Source organism: Galeopterus variegatus, unplaced genomic scaffold (assembly GCF_000696425.1).
Source record: "Galeopterus variegatus unplaced genomic scaffold, G_variegatus-3.0.2 Scaffold1756, whole genome shotgun sequence".
In the NCBI taxonomy this organism is placed as follows: Eukaryota; Metazoa; Chordata; class Mammalia; order Dermoptera; family Cynocephalidae; genus Galeopterus; species Galeopterus variegatus.
Genome location: NW_007727867.1, coordinates 380,004 through 402,277, shown reverse-complemented (window position 1 = coordinate 402,277; position 22,274 = coordinate 380,004). Strand labels below are relative to the sequence as shown.

Sequence of the window (22,274 nt, the reverse complement as noted above, 5' to 3'; positions counted from 1 at the left end):
CCCCCCCCCCCCCCCCCCCATGTACCAGTGTTTGCCTTGGAATGGAGTCTGGGCAGGTTATTTCAATTTACAGAATTAAAGGAAAAGTGGATGAGGATAGATGCTGGTAAGTGGGTAAATGTAGTGGTGCAACCAAGGTCATCCGCTGAGGTTGAGGACAGAGAAGGGGGGTTGGAGGTTGAAGAGGAGGTGAGGAGAAATGAAGTAGTTTGGAAAGTGAATAGTCTAGTTATTGCTGGGCCAGTTGAATTTCTTGATGATGACTTTAACCTGAGACCAATCAGAGCAATTGTAGGCTTCTTTGCAGCCATGTTCAGCTCTTTGAGTACAGGCATGGACTGGCCAGAAAGCTGGATTTAACCAGGATTGTAGAAAAACCACTAGCTTTTTCTTAAATATTTTTGGCTTTGCAGGCTATCTGGTCTCTGTCACAACTCCTCAATTCTGCCATTTTAGTCCCAAAACATCCATAGACAGTACTTAACTGAATGGGCATGGCTGTGCTCCATTAAAACTTTATTTGTAAAAATAGGCAGCAGGCCATGGCTGTTTTTTGCCTACCCGTGTGTTAGAGAATGAGGATACGATAGACCATGGAATTTAAGCTGGCTATTGAGGGAAGAGAGGAGAACTTTAAAGAGCGAGGGATACAGAAAAGTTAGTTAGGGTCAATGGCATGATGTCTCACTATATTGTTTCCTGAGCTCTACTGTATTCTTTGACCACACATCTTGAATATAATTTTCACTCTGCCTGAAATGCTTCTTTCATACTCAATTTAGATGTCATCTCTTTTTATACCTCCATCCTTAACTTCCTCTGCAGTGGCTACTGACATCTAGAAAATGCTCAATAAATGCTAAAAATTGTAATTCTCCACTTCAGTGTGGTAGTAAGATGATTTCAAATTGGGAGATTGTGAAAGTTTGTCCACAGTTTTACTCACTCATTAGCCAATTCTACAGTTGAACATAGTAATTCTCAACTTTGTTTTCTGCTTGGGTTAACCTCATATTGTTCACATGAACAGTATCTGCTCTGTTCCTCTTTACTATGTGGTACTTAGTTGAAGTTCCTTTATTTCTCTCCACTGATCTTGGCTTGGTGTCTTTATGCTGCTGAGAATGGATATTTAAACATATGACCTGTAATAAGCTTGAGTATGGTAATTCACTGCCTTATAAATTATTCTTTTTATTTCAGTTAATTATAGAAGACAAGAACTTGTTCTACTAATCGTAGACTATCAGGTAACCATAGGATCTTTTTGTGTGGAGGTTAGAGACATTTTGAAGAATATCTAGTCCAATCTTCATATTATAGTTGAAGAATCTGAAGCTTAGAGAAATTAAATGACTTGCACACACCAATTAACAGCAGAGGTAGGGCTATAAATTCATGTTTCTTAGCTCTCCATTCAACGCTCTACTTACTGTCATGCCACCTTTTCTGGTAAGATATGAGGGCATTGATTCTTAGTCTAGAAAATATGAAATTTTATGATGGGTGATAGTCTCTAAAAGCATGGTAACCAAAATGATAATTTAAATATGATTGAGAATCTTAACAGTATTGAAATGGCTGTTTTTCCCCATGGAATTATTAGTAAGAAGGTATGGTAGACTTGGTTTTACTATGGTTATATTCTGAAGTAATTTTGTATAATTAAAATTGAACACATGAATCTTTTCTTTAAAAATCTAAATAAATGAATGTGTAGAGAATTTACTCTAATTTGAATATTTAAAGACCAGTTTCTAATCAGTTTTGTTTTTTGTTTTTTAATAAACTCTTTCAGAAAGATGAGGTCTATCTTAATCTGGTGCTGGACTATGTTCCGGAAACAGTGTACAGAGTTGCCAGACACTATAGTCGAGCCAAACAGACACTCCCTGTGATCTATGTCAAGGTATGTAAAAAATGGAACAAGGTCACATTTTAGAAAATATTTATTATGAGCCAGGAAGAGTGCTGGGTATGTTTTAACTTTATTTTATTACATTTAATATTCAGAGGAAGACTGCAAAGTAGGTGTTGTTAAAGCTTAGTTAAATTATTGTACCATTTCAAAATGTGAAGGCTTCATCTTTTAAACTTTCAAAACTCAGATATTAAAGATTATCTGGTAAGTTGCGGTGAACTTTTTTCACAGATAATTATGGATTTTAATTCTGCTAGCCATAGCACCTTTTTATTTAATTTCTGATATCCTTATTGTACCATAGACTAAAATAGAAGTACGTCATATAAAATTGTAAAATATAATTATAAACATGTTCAAATTCAGTGTTTTATTGCCATATGTAGGTGTATTTGTTGCATCTGTAGCTGAAGTTTAAACTTTTGGCAATTTTAGATATGCACAAAGTGTTATTAACTGTGGTATAGTGAAAATTAACTAGGTGTTGAGTTTGAAAGTTCAGATATCTAAATGCAATTTTTTTTGTATTTTCCTTTAAAGAAATGACTCTAAAAAATAAAATGGCATTGACTCTAAATGATTTATTTTCAGAGTTTTGAAGTTTTGCTTAATTGTTACAACTTTAAATTTCACAGTAATAAAATGGGTACCAAAACAGGAACATTAATAATAGAAGTTTTATAAGGACTTTGGGTAGCTAGATCATTTGGGCAAGGAGTCCAGGATTCCTGTTGAATTCAGTGCTAGAAATTAAAATATGATTCCAGTATAATTTTATTTGGACTTAGCAAAACTTGGTTGAGGTTGTGGTTAAATTGATGATAGTAGGAACCAAAAAATCCCAAAGTTTTCTACTATAAATTTACTATAGTACTTTATTCCAGTTTCAGAATAACGGACCCTATTCTAGATATCTAGCACAGCGGTGTATGCCTTTGAGATACACTGAGTAATCTAGAGTAATCTTTGAGCTATTTAGTTTAGAATAATGATGGTTTGGGTCTACCTACTCTGTGGCTCTTATTATTGCCAGCACAGAGCAATGGCACCTTTGCAAAACAGAAATGTTTGTTTCAATTTTCTTTTCTTATAGATTGTGTTTAAAATTTTTTAAAAATTAATTTTACTTTACTTTAAAATTAATATAAAATATTTACATGGTTCTGAGGTAAAATCTACTAAACAAAGTATATAATATTTCAGCTTTTACTCTGTTTCTTGTCTCTACCAGAGTTAAATATTTAAAAACTTTTTATAGTTTTTCGGCTCATTTTTAAAATATGCAAATGTGTAATTATTCTTTCTACCCCTTTTTATATAAATGGTTACATAAGGTATACTTTTCATTCTACCATTTTTTTAAAAAAAATGAAAACCATATCCTGGAAATTACTGTATAGTTGTATATGTATGTGGCCATACTTTTTTATAGTTACATATTAGTCCATCATATGACTGTATCCTAATTTAGTTAGTTAGTGACCTATTAATACATGTATTGTTTTTCCTTCATTATTTATATATATATATATATATATTTTTTTTTTTTTTTGCCCGCATATAGTTGGGCTAAATCTCTGGCATTCTATATTTTAAAAAAGAAAATAAAATTATTGTACATATTGAAGTTCACATACAAAGAAAGATGTAGGAAAAGGGATGGTTCTTTTATTTAACCACGGGTCTTTCAGAGTTGGAATTATTTACTCTGCGCATAATTCTTTGGGGACACAAATTTATTCTTGTGTTTAAGGATTTGAAAAGATGAAAACTGTGTCTGGTATTAATGGGTTATGAGTTGATCTGCTTCACTTATTCATTCTGTATAGTTTTATTTTGATCCTATTATATGAAAAGCCTTAGACTGAGAGATGGAAATTAAAGTCATAAATACATGTAACTCTTGCCTTAATGGACCTCACCATCTAGCAAGGACTTGTTTGACATACATGTTACCAAAATGACAACTGCATTTCTTTGTGATTGTTTAATTTTCACTTTTTCTGGGAGAATTGACTATGTTCTGTGACCGTATTGCTTGCAACCACTTTCTTCACCACTTTTCTACTACTGGCCATTTTGTAGTTGATGATAGTTAATACACAAATTAAAAAGTTTTGAGCACCTTTGCTTTTCTGAGGAACATCTTGCAGAACTACATGGGGCTTAAAAATGCAATGCTGAAAAAGATGGCTTGTAAAATGTTGTGAACTTAAATTTTTTTTAATGGAAAAGACTTGTAAGGGTAGGGTCTCAGTGATTACAAGAGAGCTGGGTGCATTTTTGTGACTCGTAAACAAAATTGTTTTTCTATTATTTGCTTTAAACAGATGCTGTGGCACAGAGGAAAGAATATTGGACTTGAGTTGAATAGTTTTTTACTTAGTTATCAAACTATTTAGTGCTTGTATTTTTGTACCTTTATTTAATAGAATAGAAATATGGCAAAATAAAGAAATCATAATTAACAGACGAGTACCCAAGTGATTATAGAATATTACAAATGTGGGGCCGGCCCGGTGGCGCACTGGATAGTGCGCCGCCCGTCCAAGGGTTCGGATCCCACATACAGACCGGCTCCCGCTCACTGGCTGAGCGAGGCGCAGGAGCAACACCGAGGCTTGCAATCCCGTTGCCGGTCCCCGGTCCGGTACGGGGGCAACACTGAGGGTTGCGATCCGTTGCCGGACACGGAAAAAAGACAAAAGACAAAAAAATAAAAATAAAAAAATAAAAAATAAAATAAAATAAAATAGAATATTACAAATGTGGTAATGGGCAAGTTGTTTAATCTCTCTGTGCCTCAGTTACTTTATATTTAAAATAGTAATAATAGTAGTACTTACATAGGGTATTATAAGGAAAAATGAAATAATGCGTGTAAAGCACTTAGAATAGTGCCTGGCACATGATAAGTTTTGTTTCTTTTTTTGTTATTGTGTTTGCTGTCTTCCTAGTATAGAAAGCCTCTCAGCTTTCTTATACTTTTCTGTATACTTTTACAAAGTGAAATAACAACCAAAAGATATAAAATTACATATTTCATTTTTGATTTTGACTTTTCAGAAGCTAAAGTGAAGAGAACTGAAATAGTGTAGATCTTTCAGATGAAAGAATAAAGTAAAAAGACATCTTAAAGTTAACTTTGTTTGAACTTTTAAGCACTTTTTACAAAGAAAACTTCTTTTGTTTTCACTGATTCTTGCTGACCTAGACCTTAGTACCCTGACACAGAGATAGTAGAATATCTTCTTTAGTAAATTAATGTCTATGAACTCAATTTCTTATGGGAGATCATTTTGTTAGTGGTAATGAGTTAAAAACTCTTAGAGTAAGCTTCAGGACTTGGAGATTGAACAATGATACAATAGTAGAATTACAAAGCTTTAAAAAAGTTATATGGATACCTAAATGCCTTAATTCTAGCTTCAGGGCAAAATGCTGACCTTATTGAAGATATTTTCTATACATTTTACGTCATGCTTCATTTTAAAGAAACTAAACTTTTCCAGTTTTAGTTCAAATTAACATTAAGGATGTACTGAAATTCAGCTGTCTGAAGTTTTCATCATGCCTCTTGAAGGAAAGTAGGGTTCATGTTAATTTTAATTAACCTAAGCCTTAGCAATAGCCTCTAAAGATGGTACCATATGTCAGTGTTTCATCTGACCTTTAGCTATCTTTTTGTTGTTTTTTACCAAGACATTGCTATCTTGGTTTGAATCATTTCAAAAATTCTTTTCATGGTATATAACTTTGCAGTAGAGGTCAGAAGGTGAGTAATCAGAAAAATTTTAAAGTGAATCAGAACACTGACCTTGGGAAAAACAGAGGTTTAAGATATACTGACTGTCTCCAGAAAGTTCTTCTCTTCCCCTTTCAGAAGTCTGGTCCTTTCATGCAGACCCAGTTTCTCCATGTATCTTTTTGGTAATAAAATTGAAAAGACCTTCTTTTAAGGCGAAGTCAACAGTTAGCTAGGCAACTTTTAAAAATGGCATTTTAAAGTGTACTTATTTCTGAAGGGTATTAACAGGAAAAGTGATGCTACTATCATGGTTACTGATGTCTTGTTAGGTCATTGATTATAGATTTTCGCAGCCCATCTATGAGTTTTCCTAGGCCTCTCTATCAATAACCTTTGGAGGCTGTCATCTCAAAAAAATTGATTCTAAAGATGACACTGGAAATACTTTTACATTAAGCAGCCTGATATACTAGAAAAAATGATGAACTTAAAAATTGGAAGACCTGGTTTCTAGTGCAAACGTTGTTACTTATTAGTCATATGATTTGGGATACCTCTCTTAGCTTTTCATATGTGTTTTAAATAAAAAGCCCATCTTAGCTTGTGGTGAGACGTGAGTAAAATAAAAAGTTATAAAGCACATTGTGAAGTTCCCTTTTTTAAGTTATTAAAGAATGGTGCAATTTTTATATATGGTTAATGACATTTTAATTAGCTAATTCATTTAGAAATAGCTAATTAATATAGAAATGACATGAAACTTCTTAAAGGAAGATTGAGTGCTAACAATCCCCAGCATTTCACCTGTACTATTCTGAGAATCTGTTAATTTACTTACCACTTAAGGATTCTGATTTGCTTGGGATAGGACGTATTCAATTAATTTTTATTATTTATTCCAGTTGTATATGTATCAGCTGTTCCGAAGTTTAGCCTATATCCATTCCTTTGGAATCTGCCATCGGGATATTAAACCTCAGAACCTCTTGTTGGATCCTGATACAGCTGTTTTAAAACTCTGTGACTTTGGAAGGTAAGCTAACTCTTTCATCCTTCCTTTCCTTCTTTCTTCTTCCCATTTCCCTTCTTTCCCCATTTTCTTTCCTTCCTTCCTTCCCTTCTCTCTTTTTCCTTCCTCTCCCACTCCCCACGATATGCTCTTTTGAGTATATTCCTTTTACGGTGTCGGTCTAAACACTGTAATTCTTACTCAGGGAGTATAAACTAGTGCTGTTCCTTGTGAGGTTAGTTTTGGTAGTTTCTGTCAGAATTATAAATATGTATTCATTTTCATCCAACAATTTAACTTCTAAGAATTGTTTTCTTAGAAATACACATTTACAAAGTAGTGTATATAAAGGGATTTTTATCATAGCGTTGTTTATAAATGACCATTAGTAGGAAAATGACCAAATAAATTATTATACATACACATATAATGTAATACATGCAGCCATGAAAAAGAATGAGGAAGCTTTCTGTGAACTGAAAAGGAATGATTTCTAGAAAATATTAAATGATAAAATATATATTAAATATTAAAAGCAAGGTCAGGGCTATGTGTATAGTATGCTACCTTTTATGTTTTAAAAACCACAGAGTGTGACTATATATATTCAAATCTATGCTTGTCTGTGTATGGCTTGTTCCTGGACTGATACATAATCGTCACATTAATTGTCCCTGAGAAGGGAAACTTTGAAAATATAGTGTAGTTGGGAAATTCACTTTTTCATTGATTGTACTTTAGTATTGTTTAAATGTATATTATGTGTATGTACTCTTTTTTCAGTGAGAACTAATTTTTAAAAAATTATACATTATCCTTTTTACTTCAAGATTAATTTCAAAATTTAGAGATGAGATAAAAGATTTAGTTGCAGTGTTTCCTTTTTCTCTATAATTTAATCTTTTATTTTCCCTTCTTTTCTGCAAATTCTAACAGACTTTCTGCTTTCTTAAACTAGTTCCTTGGTCACAGACTGTGGGTTTGTAATAATATGTCATCCTTTCTACTTCCATAGTTTACAGCATCTTGTGCCTGTCTGATCTGACATTTCAACATGCAGTCAAGCGTATATTCCCATGTAACTCATGCAGTTACTCTACTATTTCCTCTCTAGTGTAATCACCTGGAGTAATACGTCTCCTCTCTATTCCTAAGACATTTCCACATAACTTGGATTCTCTCCAATTTAATTATTTTCATCCTTGTCACAAATTCTTATTTTTCAACTTACATCTGTAGATTACATGTTGACCCACACCTGCTGATATCTGTATTCCTACCTCTTTGTAATACTTTTACATCAATCCACAGTTTAAATTCTGAGTTTAACATAGGACATATTTTCAACAGGCTGTCTCTTGATAGTAATTCTTTTTAGTCTCAAAAGTGTGTCCTTTTTCATACCATCCCCATTATACTGTTTCCTAATTTCCAACAGCTATCACAGGATCCAACTCATTTTGTAGGTTATGACTTTGTTCCTTGAACCATAAGAAAAAGTGAAAGATATTAAATCAAAATTCTTATTTGGTACTTAAAACAAAGCACTACTACTTATTATCTATAGGAAAAACTGCCCAAATTAGATGAGTTTTATTGTTATGGGGTATCTTTCCCACCGAGAGTGACTGACTGGTATAGACTGTTATAAAAAAAACTATGAGACACCAAATTTAGTAGAGTTTCTCTTCTCACTATAGTGTCAAAACATTGTTGGCACTGGCCATTCTCTTAGGACATAAAATAGCTTTGTTCTAATAAATTAGGAATAGGATTTCACTTGCATGGTAATAGCTCCTTTTTACAAACCTTCTGATAACAAAGCTGCCTTTTTGTTTTTAATAAAATTGGTTTGGGCAAGTAGTGTCAGTGGTTACTTGAACAAAACAGTGTTACTCTCTTCTTAGTAATTCTTTGTTGGATGAAATAGGGCCTGGAAGTAGCTGAAGGGTTAGTAGGGCTGTCTAAGGACCAGAGGTATATGTGACCACTATATTGTGCAGGGAGTTACAACCAGCCCCACATGTAAGAGAAAGAAGCAGCTCCATGAAGTAGTGAAAAAACCTACAGGCTGCAAAGCGTCCAGTTTTACCATTTTGTCTTTTAGTGAATTTTCTGACTGTAATTGGAATCTATCTTTATTGAAAAATGTCCTTTAGAAGGTAGAAAGGTCTTTTACCAATTATGCTTAAAACTAAGTATCTTAATTTACATGCAGCCTGAAAACAGGGATTAATATTTATTAATTTTTGAAATTGTTGTTGTATGTCAGTACTTGAGGAGAGAGTTAACTGGTGATAAAGGAAAAACAAGCTAAAGTTGGAGTCATATTGACTAGATATAAGTGGAAGAAAAGAAAGCCCAGACTTTGAAATGCTTGTGACTACTTTCATCTGTTTTACTCTGGCTTTCCTGTACCTTTAACTCAAAATTTTCTTACTTTTTCACTTTTTTTACTATTTTGATTTTGTTGCTTGTACTTATTTCCTGTGTTTACCTTTGTCATTATTATATGTCAAAAAGATCAGCTTCTGCAGCAGTTTATTTCATGTGTCTTCCAATTATCCAAGAAAACATCTCAAAAAATTAATTATAATTTACTTTGATGTTTAAAATATATGCTACAAAGTATTTCAGAAAGAAAATTGGAATAAAAGAACATGTGATTAAACTCACCACAGCAGAGTTAGAATTTATCAGCTGTGGATCATTTCTGCCCTAAAGCTGAAAGCCTGTCTTTTTGCAGTTTATTGGGTAATGAATATTTAGACAGTTAATAAATTGACTAAAATGTGAAATATAAAATAGATTGGGTCTGTAAGCCTTGAGATATTCACCCTGAGTCAGAGTCAAACTGTAAAACAGTAGCCAATTTGTCACCCTTTTAAAGAAATGTATTGAGCGAGGAGTATTCATTCTTATAATCGAATATGCTTTTTGGTGGGGGGCAGTACCTCTTACTTTTTTGTCCTTTCTTCTTTGTATTTTAGAGGTGGAATTTGGGGAACAAAGGATCAGCAGAAGTTTAACATTTATCCATTTGTGATTTTTTTATATCTTTTTCCTTAGGTGACAGTTGACAAATTCTTTCTTTAAAAATTACCAGGATTTTTTGCAGAGCTCTGTGGTAAAATTGTAATTTTTCTTTTTCTTTTTTTTTTTCTTTTGTCTTTTTCCGTGTCCGGCAACGGATCACAACCCTCAGTGTCGCCTCCGCACCGGACCGGGACCGGCAACGGGACCGCAACCCTCGGTGTTGCTCCCGTGCCTCTCTCAGCCAGTGAGCGGGAACCAGTCTGTATGTGGGATCCGAACCCTCGGGCGGGAGCGCCGCCGCGCTTCCCAAGCGGCGCACTATCCAGTGCGCCACCGGGCCGGCCCGTAATTTTTCTGTTGGAGATAGTTATTGTTCATATTTTCTTTTTTGTATGTTGTGTGATTGGAATGATGTGAATGTTAGACAATCTTGGTATTGTTACTGATAGCAGTTTAGGTTCTTTTAAGGTTTAGATTTAAAGAATTTCTGCCCTTTTTTTTTTTGGTTAACAGTGCAAAGCAGCTGGTCCGAGGAGAACCCAATGTTTCGTATATCTGTTCTCGGTACTATAGGGCACCAGAGTTGATCTTTGGAGCCACTGATTATACCTCTAGTATAGGTAAGTACTGAATCTGAATAAAATGCTTGTAATTAATTACATCTTGAGTTTAGTAATTTGGTGGTACTGATCTATACTTTCACTTCCATAGAAAGATGAGTGTGCTCTACAATGTTCTTTCTTAAAAGATTGAGATGCAAAAATGTATAGAATTTTAAAAATTTCACCTTTTGGAATTTAAGATATACTTACTATTCTCTTTTTAGTTTTCTTGGACTATTAGAATTATAAAGCTATTCCTTTACATTTGAGTAAGACATTTGTTTTTACCTTAAAGTTTTTAGTAAATCCGAAGTATACTCTTTCTTCACTTTCTCTTTTTAAATTCTCCTGAAATACCCACTTCTGAGCTTGGTTACCAATTGGAGAATTTGTTAATTAATAATGTTATTTTATTATGTAATAATGAAAGCAATATGATGACCATATTATTGACATTCCTACCATGCTGTCTCAATTGGTTATTTAATTTTAAGTCAGCTTAAGTAAGGTAGTTTGGCTAAACCCACTGATTCTGTAGAATTCTTCACCAGAGATGTTTAGTAATAGAAGGAATTGAATAGAGATAATTAGCTTCAATCTTCATTGACCTCCTTTTCTACCCCCATTTTATAAAGCTCACTAGCTAGGAGTGAAGAGAGAGCATGATCAGCTGGACTTTAATAGGAAGCTAAGAAACCTGAGGAGCAACCTTAGGCTAGGTATGCAGGTGGAGGCCGAAATTATTTTACTCATATATTGTTTCTGAAGAGAATTTCTTAGTTCAGAAACAGAACAAAAGCATGCAGATAACAAAGCAACCAGAATTTGGGACAGTTTTGGGGTTTTTTTTTTTGTTGTTGTTGTTGTTACAAATAGAAATTCACTGATGTGAACAGTTACTCCTAAACAGAAACACGTTACCATTTTTATTTTGGCAAAGGGCAAAATGCCAAAGCTCATTGTGATTTATGCCAAGGAGCCAGCAATTTTACCCACCATTTCTTTTGTAGTGCAAATTTCAACCCAATGAAAAAGGCGTATTCTTATGAAAATATTTTTGCCCTCCAGTACCTCTGAAAATGTCCAGAGGACCCAGGGCTCTGCAGACCACACTTTGAGACCTGCTGCACTAGAAGACAGAGAGTATAATAATGTGTGTGTTTATGTAATGCTCAGAATCTCATCCTGTGTTATGTGGTATATGTTAATGGATAGATGAGAAATAATACAAGGAATATTTTGCTTGGAGTCGACCTAGATTTGAGTTCTGTATTTATTCCTACTAAGCTGAGCTTTAAAGTGGAGTTACTAACAGTTCTGCCTACTTTTCTGAGTGGCAGTGAGGACTCGAAAAAATATTGGTGAAACGTACTATAAATATGTACGGTGGCATTCTTTTTGCAGTATTCGTTAATTTGACTCTCTTCAAGTGCAAATTTCAGCCCTTTGTCTTTGGGGATGTAATTGGATTTTCCAACTGCTTTATATTTTATTCATAAATATGATACTGATTATCTATATACAAGATACTAGGGTGAGTTGTATCAGAGTCACCTAAAATAAAGGCAGTTTGATTCTTCTAAAAATGTCATATCCTTATCATCTGACACATTGAGGAGCATTTATATAAACTGGGGCCTTTTGAGCCCTGTTGAGCCTCCCTTTTTAGACGTGGTATATTTGCCTCTTAAGGCTCTGTAAGATTTGTAAACAGACCAAAAAAAAGGTACTTGGAGTGTGCTAATACAGGTACATTTAAAAAACGTTTTTAACAATAATGTTTGAAATGAAAGAGTAGCAGGTTCTGACTAGGTGTCATATTTGTATATAACCAGAGCTGATGGCTATGATTGTATTGCCTTATCAAGAAATGGCAAAATAGGACCAAAAACCTAAGAATAAAAAGCTAAGGAATTGAGCTTACAGGCCTTCGAAGAAGCTGTTATTCTGTGACAGTAAGATAGTTATTCAGGACAGTGGTGTCTTGATTGGGAATTGAGAATGGGTTCAGTAGCTTTACCTTGGACAGGTCATTTAGCTTTATCATACCGAATTTATCTGTGAAGTAAGTGTGCAAAATAAATGGCCTTGAAAGATTACTTTACCATGAATTAGAGTTAAGTATGAAATAGAATGCTATTTTGGCTTAAATCCCAAGTAACTAAAATTCAATTGGCCGAAGCGGTTTTTTTTTTTGTCCTACCTTCTGTTTAGTCGAATCCTAAGTAACTAAAATTCAATTGGCCGAAGCGGTTTTTTTTTTTGTCCTACCTTCTGTTTAGTCGTTTTCTTCTATTTGGAGAATTTCATTCATTTGGTCTGTGAAGTAAGAACAGATGAGATTTCGGTATCTCCCAGAAAGTGAATGATAAATACCTCGTTCTTAGTAATTTGACTGATTTAACATGAATTGAAGACCACTGTTATAGTTGTCACCTAAATCTTTTGATTATTAATCTTTGATAACCACTAGACAATAAGATTCCTTGGTGTTTTGCTCCTTGTTTTCCATATTTGTAGCTGAATCCTGCCTAAGAAAGTATTTCCTGTTGTAGTTTTTTTTTTTTTTATGAAGGCATAGTTATTCCCCTGCAATTTTTCCAACCTTGTCCTTTGAGATGAATTGTTCTGTATTATGAAGAAATGAGTGCATATTACTTTTCTGTCTAATTAGCTAGGAAAAGAGATATTTTTAAACTTAGATCAAAATAAAGCATTTACATTAATAAGGAGATACATCATTGCCACTTAACTATAAGAGTTAATATTACTATTGGCTTTGAGTGAAGTAAGAATTCCCTAGCAGGTTTTCATATTTGCTTCATTTAGCAATTTCCCATTATATCAAGTAGGACTCTCTTGGTGTATGTTTGCAGAATGAGTATCTTGGTTATCACCACTTGGAACTGGATAAAACAACTTGAGTTTCTTAAATTAATTCCGTGTAAATGACACATTTTTTCTAGGTCAGTAAAAATTAGTCAGTGGAGCAAGGATTTCCAGTCCTTTTTGATAGTACATTTTACCATATCAGACCTCCTGTCTGCATGCCATTCACTGTTTTTCTTCTTCCCTACTGACAATGGGAAAGCCCAGCAATGATTTATGTTCATCTCCCTAAAGCACTTGAGTATTGCTACATAAAAAACCTAGGAATCTCAGAAATCTGGAAACTGAAAAGCAGCTTTTCCTTGCAGGAAGTCTTAATAGTGGGCTTTAAATAGGGTTGACCGTATAATTTATCTCCTAATCTGGTAATACTTTTGAGAGAGAAAAAGGGTGCTATTACTAATTATCCATGGAAAATAGATATAAAGTAGGGTGTAAATCCTGGGTAAGTCAGCATGTATGCTTTAAATTATTTTTAAAGTTTATTAATTAAATTTATTTATTAAGTTATTAAAATGTATTAAATTATTTTTCAAAGTTGTCTCTCAGGATTGAGGTTTCTGCTTTGACTTATAAGTGAATGATTTTTATAATTTATGAAATAAAATGTAGTTTTCTATCTTTGCCATTTCTTTGCACTTAAAAATGACATTATATTTATGCACATTTTTCTCAGTCATCTTATAGCATAAAAGTCAACCATTTGAAGTCTTAAAAATTTTCCTCAGAGTTTGCATTGGCTTAAAATTCAGTGTCTATGAGAGATTGAACCTTTGCTTGCTGCTCATCTGTAGGCACCTACTAATGTGCAGAGATTCTGTCACTTTGACATATTTTCAAGTATGATAAGTAGATAGTTATGCTGTAGCTTTGGTACTATAATCCTCTGTCTTGTTATTTGAAGACTTGAATACCTGATGTTTGATAATAATAGACTTTACACTTTATTGGAATATTCGTATTGGCACTTTCTTTTTAGTAAGTTTAATGCTTAATTTAAAAATACATTAGGGAAGTTTTATGACTTTTTTCTCTGTTTTGTATTATACAGTCTTGTACTTGTGATATTTACTCTGAGATCAAAATAGAATTAGAAAATGTATGGGCCAGCTCGGTGGCGCACTGCTGTAGTGCGCCGCCGCTTGGGAAGCGCGGTGGCGCTCCCGCCGAGGGTTCGGATCCCACATACAGACTGGTTCCCGCTCACTGGCTGAGCGAGGGGCGGGGGCAACACCAAGGGTTGCGATCCCGTGGCCGGTCCCGGTCCGGTACGGGTGCGACACTGAGGGTTGCGATCCGTTGCTGGTCACGAAAAAAAAAAAAGAAAATGTATACAAACATTTTCAACTCAAGCTACAAAGTATTAATAAGCCTTTGTTTTCTTTTCTCTTCAGATGTATGGTCTGCAGGCTGTGTGTTGGCTGAGCTGTTACTAGGACAACCAATATTTCCAGGGGACAGTGGTGTGGATCAGTTGGTGGAAATAATCAAGGTGAGAAGGTTGAATCAGAATTTTTGAACTGGAAGGAATTTCGGTGCTGTTTTAATATGTACATTTCTCTCTCGCACTCTCTCACACACGCACGAACGCACACATGTGCACGAAACTTAAAAAATGGAGAAAATGGTCCAAGGTCGCATCAAAAGTTCAGCTATAGAGCAGGTATATGAGGGTACCTCAAAAAGTTCATGGAAAAATAGAATTAAAAGATAATATGAATCTTTTCAAAGTACCCTAGTAAGTACTCACCCAGCCTTTTGATTCCTAATTGAGTTACTCTTCTTTTGTGTGATCCTAGAAAAACTATTTTGTATATCAGATGCAGGAAAGTTAAAAGTACTAAAAAGGAAAATTAGACTATAATTTTCTAAAATGTAGGTAAACTGAATGAAAGAAACTTTCTTTTTGCTCTCTTTTCCTAATACTCTCTGGAGCACATAGGAAATAATTGTATTTATTCAATATATAAATATTTATAAATGAAAGAATGAATGACTGCATGTATGGCTAGACCACTAATAGAAGCAGAATTTTGATTTATGACTTAATATTTTATTTATTGGGTCTGTCAACACCTTTATTAACAATAGCAGATTCAAAATATTATCTTAGAATTTATGTTTTAAGAACAGTAGAGCTTAGATTTTAACTGAGTCCTTAAATGTAATTTTTTAACGTTTTTAATATTTGAGATCTCAAAGGAAGTCTGCACACCTTATCAAAATTCTAGTGTCTATATTTACAGCACTAGAGTGGTTCATTCTAAAGTTTCAGTTTGGCCAGAGCAGCAGCACCTGCTGTCTTTTGGGCTTTATTCGTGATTTCCTAGAATTTTGCATAGAATTGTAAAATTGAAAATCTCCTTAGAGGTCATGTAGTCCCATTCTCCGTCCAGTGAAAAAAACCTTTTAGTTACCTTCCTGCGAGGTGGTTTTCCAGTGTATTCTTGAATACTTCCAGCATTAGATTGCTACTTTCGGATGCAGCCCATTCTGTCTTTGGACAGTGTGAGTTTAGTTTTTACTAGGCTGAGCCGTAACTCCTCAGTATCCTCCACTAGTTGAACACAGGACTGTGATCAAGTTATTTTAAAATCCTTGAACTTCGTTCCATAAAAATATGTTTTCTTTTGATCAAAGGCAATTTTCCTATATTTCAGTGTGTTCAAGTGTTTGAAAAGACTAGTGTGTGATCAGTGATCTTCCTTACTGTCTATCTAATTTCTAAAGTTTTTCAGCTGAGACCACTATATTTGCAGTCTTTTTTTGGTAACCATCTTTTAGTTTCAGGTTGAAGCTTTAACCTTTGTTTTGTTGACAGAACTAATTCCTTTCTGATTTATGTACCCAGAGCTAAGTTCAAATAGTTGGCTTTCTTTGTTTCCTAAAAGCTTGCATACTCCCCATTATTTGAATTAATGCTCTAATACAGAGCGATTGGAAAACTTTTTCTGTAAAGGGCTAGATAAAATATTTTAGGCTTTGTGGACCAAAAGGCAAAATTAGGGATGTCATATAGGTACTTAAAAACACATTTTCACAAATGTTTTATTGATGAAATCCAGAATATAATAATTGAGTACAATTTTTTTGTAATACATGCCTACTAACTAATCAGAAGAATAGAGTTCTTTTTGGGGGGTATAGCATTTCTCTTAATTGGGGTTCAAAGTTAGTATTTCCTATCATCAAATTGATTTGCATATCTGTAAAAATTCTTAACTCATGGGCCTTAGAAAAACAGAGAGTGGGCCATAGTTTCCTGACCCTGTTCTAGTGCAACCATCAGCATTTTTTCTATCTATAGGCTTTCATTTGAGGTACTTGAACTCACCACACTACAGTTCTTTGGGCATAGTGCTGTTCTATTTGTCATATATATTTAGCTCATTAGAATCATTATTTCTTTACTGATTATATTTTAGAATTTTGTGATGATTTATTTTGTTATTAATTTTAATTCATTCATTCATGATACAAATGAAATTGTGGAGGAAGCTAAGTGAACATCTGCGAAGAGTCCATATTCATGCCTGCCATAATACCTTATAAGCCTTTAAGTCTGTGTATTAGTCTCTTTGTATTGCTTATAACAGAATACCTGAAACTGGGTAGTTTGTAAAGAAACAATATTTATTTCTTACGGTTTCAGAGGCTGGGAAGTCCAAAGTCCAGGGAACACATCTGGTGAGGGCTTTTTTCTTGGTGACTCTGTTCAGCGACTCAGGGTGTCCCATGGCGGATGGCGGAACGAGAGAGAGAGAGAGAGAGAGAGAGAGAGCAAGCTTCTTATGGGCCCTCCTTTTAAAGCCATCAGAATCATGCTCATGACCACCAGTAAACCATCAATCAGTTAATGCATATACTTGGGCATGGTCTTCATAATCTAATCATCTCTTCAAGACCCCACCTTTCAATTACCATAATAGGATTCCCTACCCTCTTAACACTGTCACAGTGGGGATTAAATTTCTAACACATGGATGTTGGGGGATACAATTAAACCCACAGCAGTCTAGAGCTTGTTTGTACCACTTTTTGTCAATCCTCATGATTCAATTTTCTGCTAATATGGGTTTATGCTACCTACTTAATAGATTTTGTTAGAAACTGTCAGTTTGTTATTGATGGTTTAAGACTTTATTTTTATTTGGGTTTATTTGTTACTAATTGGTTCATGGCCAATTTATAGTAGTAGGCCAACTCTGAAACAAAACACTCTTGTCATTTACATGTTATCTTATCATCTTGCATTTGTACTTAAGGAACATAGTCATCACCTTACTGTAGTTCCATGATCACTGTCTATAAGATGTTTTGGCAATGACATGGGATAATGGAAACAAAAGTGTTCCCAAGCATTTCAGGGCACTTTGAGATGTTTAGTTTCTAAGTCCTTTTTGCATTCTGGAGCATGGATACCCAGGATAGACTGAATATCAGTTTACCACCTATTTATTGTCCTGAAGGTATACATTGCATGGAAGTTAATAGACACTTTTTTGTGAGTGTGTATGTGTATATATTTAGTATAGCTTTAAATCTTACTGCATGGAGGTTAATAAACATTGTGGGGGTTTCTTTTGTGAGTGTTTAATATAGCTCTAAATCTTTTTGGTCCTATTATTGCTAATATCTATTCCTTAAATGTTGAATTATATATGAGGTCTCATTGAAATAAAAATTCACAACTAATGCTGATGTAACTGTCCCAGTTTTCCTGATCTGAATTATAAATTAGAAAAGATGGGCCGGCCCGGTGGCGCACTCGGTAGAGTGCGGCACTTGGGAGCGCGGCGGCACTCCCGCCGAGGGTTCGGATCCCATATAGAGACCGGTCCGCTCACTGGTTGAGCGTGGTGCAGGCGCGACACCGAGGGTTGCGATCCCGTTGCCGGTCGCGGTGCAGGCGCAACACTGAGGGTTGCGATCCCGTTACCGGTCACGAAAAAAGACAAAAAAGGAAAAAAAAAAGGAAAAGAGAAGTTGTGTATGTTAGTTTTCAAAGTTAAATGTTAAGACATTTTGTGTTTTAAACAAATATTTTCATGTATTGCTACTAAGCTTCAAGAATGGATTTGAATTTTCCATGAAAGATGGTCTCATAGGTACCCAGTTCAGTTCTCAAGTTTTTTGAGGTAATAGTCATGAGCTCTTAGTCCTTGTGGTAATTAGGGAATCCATGTTAAACTGTTCTTTTCTAATCTCTTTCTGTTCTCTCAGTTGAAAACCTTATGGGTATTACCCAAATATCTGTGGGTAGCTGATCCCCAGTAAAGTAGATACTTTTCTCTCTGAGCTTGAATTTAAGCAAAAAATGAAAGTGGATAATCATATAGCAAACTTCATGATGTTTTTTATGTGGTAGACTTGCCTCATCATTTTATAAACTTTCTGAGCAGGGATTTTCTTTTATTGTTATGTTTTAATATCCAAGGTCCCCAAAATAGTTGTCAGTAAAGGTTTGAATTGAATTAAACTGCTAGATCATTGTTTATTTATGAATTTGGAGTTAACTGGGAATTAATAAAAAAAGTATGATTTTTGTAAATATTATTTATTAAACTTTATTGGCTCAGATGTCCTTGCCGATAATTTATAGCATGTGTAGCACAGTTTTATAAATTGAATAATTTTACCTCATTCTAGCTGACCTTTTTAATCTCCTTCCTTGCCCTCTAATAAGGCTTTGCAAAATGTTTAGAATAAAATTCAAATACATTATCTTCTGAATAAAACTATAAAACAGAACATAATCGAAAGTTATGAAAAATCATTTCTGAGCATGAAAAACGCTTAACTTTCTTAGGTTAATTTTTTATACACAGGATTATCAGATCAGCATTTCATTATGCCAGTTGACGTCTGCTTATAAAAAAATGCTTGGATTTTCACAGAATTTATAAAAAGAGAAATTCTGTTAGGGACTTCTCAGATAAGATTTTTTTCTTAAATTTTCCCTTAGCATATACTACCCAAAATAACCTCACAAAATATCTGATGTGGTTCCAGATACATGGTGAAAAATAAAACATTTTGGGAAAACCTGCATCAGGAATTTTTCAAACATATATTCACTGATAAAATATTGTCCTTTGGCACATCTGCCTTCAGTCAAAGCAATGGAGTTATTTAGAAAAGAGAGTTCTCTAAATACTGGCATAATCCTAGTGAAGGTAATATTTTTTAATGTGTTACTTTTTTTATAATTACAAGTGCTGTAATTTTATATTCTCAATACAGAAGACTAAGAAAACATATAGACAAATACAAAGGAAAGAACGAAAACAATCTTCACTGTTCTGGCACATCATGAAAAATACTTCTGTAAATATTTTGATATATATTCTTTATGTTTAAATAAAAATGCCATCTTACTATTTTGTAGATTTTTTTTTTACTAATTAATTTTGAATATTTCACATGTCAAGAAGTACAGTTTTTAATGACTGCATAGATTCCATTGTATGATTACATTCTGAATTATGTAATTGGGGAAAAAAATGTTGTTAAGGTAGGATGATATATATTGGCCTATCAAAGTTTGATCCTTAACTTTTTTATAGAAATGACTAATGTCACAAAAATTCCCCAAATGAGTTGAAGTTGAAGCAGTTTAGGAAGTTCTGGACCTGGGAATGCTGTAGGTTTTACTAATAGTTTCTCCACCATCCCCTACCCCCCCTTTTTAAAACATAAATTTCAAGTAAGGGAAGGTCAGCTTTAGTTCAGAGTTCAGTTTCTGGATTAGAATATCACAAAACTAAAAGTTTGGAAGAAACCAACCGTTTTTGTAGAATTTAAAAAATATGAATGTATTAATATTCCTAGAGATAAACTTTCATCAATTCCATATTTATGTCGTAGTAATAATTTGACCATTGCTTTCAAAAGGAAGAGTTTTAGGGTAGAATTAGTCAGAGTTCCACCTCTTGATGATAGAATTTTAGTGTAACTTTCATAGTCTTAGTAACTGGCCTTTTAAATTTAGGTATGTCTAGAAAAGCCTGACACTAAACATTGATCCTTAAATTATTTGCAACACTAAAATTTTCTGTAAGGTTATTAAAGTTCTTTTATAAAACAACTTTACTAAATTATTGTATATCTTGCTCTCAGGAATAATTAATCAATTTAGATACCTGTGTAGATAGCTTTTACACAGGGAAGAGCTAGTATAATCTTATCTCTAACAGAAACTTTATGTAAGAAGTTTGAAGGTAGAACACAATGAGATTCAAATAATCTTTTGATTATGTTATTATGGCCAAGTAGATGGACTTCATTTCTTATGAGGCCTAACAGTAGAAAAAGATTTAGAAGGACCTTTAAATTTTACCAGTGGAAAGTGGAATTAAGAGGAGAGAAAAAGAAGAGAATTATCAGTTTTTTGCTTCTTGCTGTTCTGCGATGTTGATTTTTTTTAAGCAATCATATCTTTTTACAATCAGAGGAACTATGAAAAAAAAGATGCTTACAATCTTTGGTACCAGGATTTTTTTGTGAGTAAACTAATAAAAATAGTTTTATAGAGTTAAGAGAGCCATGTTTTGTTACAAATGTTTGTCTAAATAATTGCTAGTCTTCTAATTTGATGGCTGTTTTGGTATAATCTGGACAAGGAGTTCAGTGAATTCCTGGCTTCTCAGAGTTCAACATTTTCAACTATTGAGAAACTACTGCAAATCATAAAAGCTGCCCACTCAGTGAAACCTTACTTTGTACCAGGCATTGGGCCAAGCACTTTACAGTCATTAACACATTTAATCCTTGTTTTAGCCCTAGGAAGTAAGTATTATTATTATTATTATTATTATTATTATTATTATTATTATTAAATTACCACTACCACTACCCCTACTACTCCTAGTACTCGTACTACTCCTACTACTACCACAATCACCACCATATCTGGGAGGGGTAGGATAGTGGAAAAACCCTATCTGATTCATTGTAACTAAATTGGTATCCTCCATTCATGGAATTTTGTAGATTTGGGGAAAACAATATGATCCTTAATATCAACTTGATATCCAGAACCCAGTGAGTCATATTTATTACTTATTATGTCTATTTTTTTTTTTCTTTTTTTTGTCTTTTTTCGTGTCCGGCAACGGACCGCAACCCTCAGTGTCGCGCCCGTACCGGACCGGGACCGGCAACGGGATCGCAACCCTCGGTGCTGCACCCGCCCCTTGCTCAGCCAGTGAGCGGGAACTGGTCTGTATGTGGGATCCGAACCCTCGGCGGGAGTGCTGCTCCGCTCCCAAGCGGCGCACTGTAGCAGTGCGCCACCGGGCCGGCCCCTTATTATGTCTATTATAAAAATTTGTGACCATCAGCTAAAGGAAGCAACCCCTAAATCTTATTGTAATGAATATATCAAATCTGTTTCAGATGTCTTTAGACTAGGTTTAATTTTGCTTCAGTTAAAGCAGTCAAGGGCCGGCCCGGTGGCGCACTGGATGGTGCGCCGCTTGGGAAGCGCAGTGGCGCTCCCGTCCGAGGGTTCGGATCCCATATACGGACCGGTTCCCGCTCACTGGCTGAGCGAGGCGCGGGAGCAACGCCGAGGCTTGCGATCCCGTTGCCGGTTCCCGGTCCAGTGCGGGGGCAACACTGAGGGTTGCAATCCGTTGCCGGACACGGAAAAAAGACAAAAAAAAAAAAAAAAAAAAAAAAAAAGCAGTCAAGGTTATAATGGTTGGTTCCTTTGCTTTCAAGTATAATTTAGTTTTATTTCCACTGTCTTTGTTTAGCAATCATTTTTGATTTTCAGTTATCTTATCCCCACACTATAGTTTGTTCAGTGCCTATATGCATGCACTCTCTTTTTCTGGCTTATCGTTTTTCACTGTCAATCAGTCTTTCAAACAGAGGTCTAATATACTAAAGCAGTGTTTAATAAGTATAAAATACTTTTTTTTGTAAATTTTTGATGAAGCCATGATGTGTTGTTGCTAACATGCATTTCGAGTTTAATTATATATTACCTGGTGACATTTCTTGTGCTGTAGATTTCTTATGTTGTTAACAGACTGCGGAGACCACTTATTAAACTTATCTCCA

The 22,274-nt window shown here is 34.5% G+C and overlaps 1 protein-coding gene across 2 annotated transcripts in view; it reads left to right on the top strand.

The window, feature by feature from the left end:
- The window catches only part of GSK3B (glycogen synthase kinase 3 beta), a 223,657-nt gene that overhangs the window by 132,849 nt on the left and 68,534 nt on the right, over window positions 1–22,274 (top strand). For both annotated transcript variants that reach the window (XM_008578782.1, XM_008578780.1), the window contains exons 4-7: window positions 1,799–1,909; window positions 6,572–6,702; window positions 10,228–10,334; window positions 14,600–14,697. In XM_008578782.1, the coding sequence (XP_008577004.1) occupies window positions 1,799–1,909; window positions 6,572–6,702; window positions 10,228–10,334; window positions 14,600–14,697 (447 nt within the window). The remainder of the gene's footprint in view (window positions 1–1,798; window positions 1,910–6,571; window positions 6,703–10,227; window positions 10,335–14,599; window positions 14,698–22,274) is intronic.